At 44.2% G+C, this 4401-nt stretch overlaps 1 protein-coding gene across 1 annotated transcript in view; it reads right to left on the bottom strand.

Moving 5' to 3' along the window:
* The window catches only part of Ppp1r21 (protein phosphatase 1 regulatory subunit 21), a 59789-nt gene that overhangs the window by 43308 nt on the left and 12080 nt on the right, over positions 1–4401 (bottom strand). Inside the window, exons 3-4 of the mRNA XM_021186002.2 lie at positions 2787–2933; positions 636–737 (exon numbers count right to left, since the gene is read on the bottom strand). Of these exons, the coding sequence (XP_021041661.1) occupies positions 636–737; positions 2787–2933 (249 nt within the window). The remainder of the gene's footprint in view (positions 1–635; positions 738–2786; positions 2934–4401) is intronic.

Raw genomic sequence — 4401 nt, 5'->3', positions numbered from 1 at the left:
CATATAATAAATAAAACTTTAAAAAAAAAAAGACTTGCCTTGGTCATGGTGTCTGTTCACAGCAGTAAAACCCTAACTAAGACACACATCAAGCTATGTGTGAGATTTAAGAAACAAATCGCAGCCACAGTACATATTTAAGGACATAGAAGATATTAAAAACCCATGCAGACAACAAGGTAACTATTTAAATTAATTTTTCTACTTCTCAGACTAAAACCCCATTTCTTTTAAAGATCTGTGTGACTGATGTGTATGAGTTTTTGTCTGCATGTTTTGTACCTGCATCATGGGCAGACAGTGCCCCCGGGGGCCAGAAAAAGGATCCCCGGAGCTGGAGTTACAGGCATTTCTGAGTCATTAAGTGGGTGGCAGGAACTGAGCCTGGGTCATCTAGAGAGCAGCAAGCACTCTTCACAAAGCTATCTGCCAGTTACACTGCTTCAGACGCTCACTTATGTATTGTGGGTGGGGGCACATACAGTGCACAGGTGGAAGCCAGAGAACAACCTGTGGGAGTTGGTTCTCTCCTTCCATGGTGTGAGACCCAGGGACAGACATCAGGCCGTCAGGCTTGACAACCGGGGCCTACCCACTGAGCCGTCTTGCCACTCTGTACTTCAGTCTTTTGTCACCTGTATGTGCAGCCGTTCGTTCTCCTCGATTTTCTTTTGCAGGTCTTCATCAAAGACGCTCTTCTGCTCTTGGCTCAACTGAGAAGAAGATTCACCACTTTTCTGAGGAACAGAACAGGTTATGTCCACACAACTTTGATCCTTTAGAGAAACATGCTAAGTAAGGCACACAGCAGCTCTACGACCTTAGTGGTTTGTCTCGTCTATGTATTCACCATTTTCAAGCATCCCGACAGAAGTCACACGGTCCATCACTTAACATTGCCTATGGGACAGCAAAGACTCCAAGACAGAGGAAAAATAAATGAGTTTGTCATTTTTTGCATATGAACTCAGGAGTTGCTGAAAGACAGAACAGCAGAAAACCTGGACTCAGCCTGACCTTTTAGTTTGGGGGAGATTACATTAGAGTCTGAGCTACTGTTACATTCCTTTAAGAAATTCCATTCATTTAGTATTTATTTATTTATTTATGTTCACAAACAAATAAGTCCACATAAACTTCGATTTAGATTAAAAAAATAACCATGTTAAAATAAACATGCTATACACACAAGAAAAAAACTAAGCTTTTGAAAACAATCCCCTTCTTTTTCAATATTAACTTTTCCACTAAGAAGAATGGCGGTATTTAGGAAATCTAAGAACGAACAGTTGTTTCAGGGTGACACACAGAACAGAGACTGCATGGAGCTACCTAACAAAGGCGCTGTGTTTACACTCTATGCCCTTTCTGCATCTCGCTCATCACTTCAAATGAAGTCGCCTGCTAATCCACAAATTGGTGATGAATATAGCTATGTAAGAAACCAGAAGATACTAAATGTCCATCACATTTAAAACACACACACACAAAAAAAAAATACATTAAGCCACATTATGGAATGACTTATTCGTAGTAGTCCTCAGTTTCCCAAACTTGGAAGCTTCAACAGGACTCACTCACAAGTCTTAGGCACCTCTCAGGAAGAACTAATCTGGTACGTTAGCCAGGCATGGAGGCTCACACCTACAATCCCAGGACTTAGGAAGCTGAGGCAGGAGAACTGCTACACATCTGAAGCCAGCCTAGCCCACATATTTAATACCAGGGCAGCCTGGCTGACAGAGTAAGACCCCAGCTCAAAAAAATAAAACAAAAACACCCAATAGTCATGTTTGGAGTCTAGACGGCTATGCCTTCCCAGGGGTCACCTGGAATCCCAAGCACATTACAACTTCCTCGTGACTCTCATATGTATGTGGTCAGCCCTCTTTTGTCCCCTCTTTCCCTAAACACCTTAGAGCATCCTTCTAGACAGATGAATGCCTTTGGGAAAGGAATTACCATATCGCGTGATAATACAGCTTTAGGCACTTTGTGTGATCCCACTTAATCCCGCAAACCTAAATTTCTCAGACCTACTTAACTGATGAAGATAAAGCTAAAAGAGTAACAACCTTTCCAAAGCCATAGATTTGTAAGCAGCAGGCAGAGGATTCAAATTAAGTTTAGCTCTAGAGGACCTGTTCTTGTAGAAGAATTGTTCTCCCCACTACACATCCTTCTTCAGGGTCTCTGTGTGCTTCTTCCAGTCAGCACAGCCTGTTAACACACTTGTAGGACAGAGGTCTATATACACTAACACTTAAGAGACAACAGCTTCCTTGTGTTCTCAAGTACAGAAATACTAGCACAGGGCAACACTGGATCGCAGAGGCCCCAGCTGCTACAGACTTCAGCAGCCACCACTACCACTCACCATGCAGGAATTAAGGTAATAAAGACATAAGTTTTGAGCGATATGAGATATTCCATTGATTTTTCTCAGCTACCACCTCAATTATGTACATGTTTGCTGCTAACAAAATGTTTAAAAACTAGCCTTTCTATGAAAATGCCCTTGAACTGGTCACATGCCGCCTGCCTGTCACTCTAGCACCAGGCAGGCTCAGTCGAGACTGAGCTCCATGCAAAGATCTTCTCTCAAACAGCAAAGAGAAAAGGGAAACACCTCCCAGTGGAGGCATCAACAGCGAGCACCCGCCCTCTGGACTCAGGTACCAGACGCAGGGAGAAATGGGCACTGGAGGGCCAGAGCTTCAAGGGGCCTCTAAGTGAAGCCAGCTGCGCAGCTCCTCAGCACACACGGGGGATGCTACTGAGCTTACCTTGTTTTTCTTGCCTCGAGGTTCACTTAGTGCTAGCTCATCTTGAAGGAGTTCCACCCTCTTGGCAAGCTGCAGATTTCGAAATGTCAAACTGTCCATTTCCTGCTGCAGTTTCCTCAAGGACTGGTCCTTCATTTTCAGTTGTTCCTACATCAAAGTCAAATGGTTTCTCACACACACAGTTTTTCTTTTTCAAGTCTTCGTTCCACCAACATAAAACTAAACACCCTTGCTTCAGGGAAGGTAAGTTATATGTTTATCATTCCCGTTATGTTTTTAGCTATTTTGCATACACAAAAAATATCTCCCAGCCAATCAAATAAAATAAGAAAAAAATATATTTTTTTTTCATAGCAGACCGTTAGCAACTTATAGCAAAATATCTGCAAGCCTGTGTTAAGTCTGTGAGAGCGAGCAGATGAGCCACGGGTTACAAATGTGGATGTTTCTCGGGAATCCCAGACTTACTAACAATACGTCTCAGTGACCAAGAAGTGCAGAATCGATTTATATTCCTTTGTCTGTAAATCCTCTCTGAATTTAATTGAAATCTTATCTCCCTCCTCACCCCCTTTCTTTGTGGCATGCAGTGGACAGAACCTAACCTGGCCTCCGAGGACGCCTGCCGGGCTACACCCCCAGCCCACCAGCCCCCAGGTCTTCTCCGCACACTCAGTCACCTCAGACTCTGCTCTGTCAGCACTTTCAGACTCTGCTCCTCAGCAGCTCACTTTCAAGCTCATGCAAACAGACTCAAAACTCTAACCATCCTAAAAATCTCAACAATATCCTCTCCACTGCCTGCCTGCCACTATGTACAAAGGGCTAAAACAGAAGCTGCTGAGCAGTGGTGGTGCACATCTTCAATCCCAGCGCTCAGGAGGCTGAGGCAAGCAGATCGCTGAGAGTCCCCATCACGTGACCTAGTGAGTAGAAGTCTCTGTTTCTTTTCCACTGGCTACCAGGAAACCCTTAATTTTTACTTGAAGGTTGAAAGTACACATAGGTCCAGCTCAAGTACCAACTATCATCAAACCTCAAATAAAAGTAAGTCCAATCAATGATATTCGCCCCCAGCAGCTCACTCAGGTGCAAACGCAATGACATCAACCAGAGGACACCCTAACGCTTGCGTCTAGCTGGCTGTCAAACTTGCCAGCAGTACCATAATGACAGCAACCTCAGAATGAACAAGGTGAGAGGTCATTTCTTTACACTGTTGCTATGAGCTACCACCAGTTGAATGATGCTCCAAACGTGCTACCCACTCAGTAGCTTCAAAAGAGCTCTGTGCCAACATCTACCCCAGCTTCTGCAACAGGAATGATAACACTATTCATCCCTATAGAGTTGTTGGAAACAAGAAGATAACGGGTGTAGTAATGTGCTCTGTACAGAGACTGGACGTGGTGATGCTCAAAGAGAAAAGTCAGTATCTCAGGACCATGACCATAGCCATCCACACAGTCCAACCAACACAGAGCTATCTGCAAGACCAGAGTCAGGACCATGACCATAGCCATCGACAGTCCAACCAACGCAGAGCTATCTGCAAGACCAGCGTCAGGACCATGACCATAGCCATCCACACAGTCCAACCAACACAGAGCTATCT

This window comes from Mus caroli, chromosome 17, assembly GCF_900094665.2.
Source record: "Mus caroli chromosome 17, CAROLI_EIJ_v1.1, whole genome shotgun sequence".
Lineage (NCBI taxonomy): Eukaryota > Metazoa > Chordata > Mammalia > Rodentia > Muridae > Mus > Mus caroli.
This window is presented reverse-complemented; position numbering and strand designations above follow the sequence as displayed.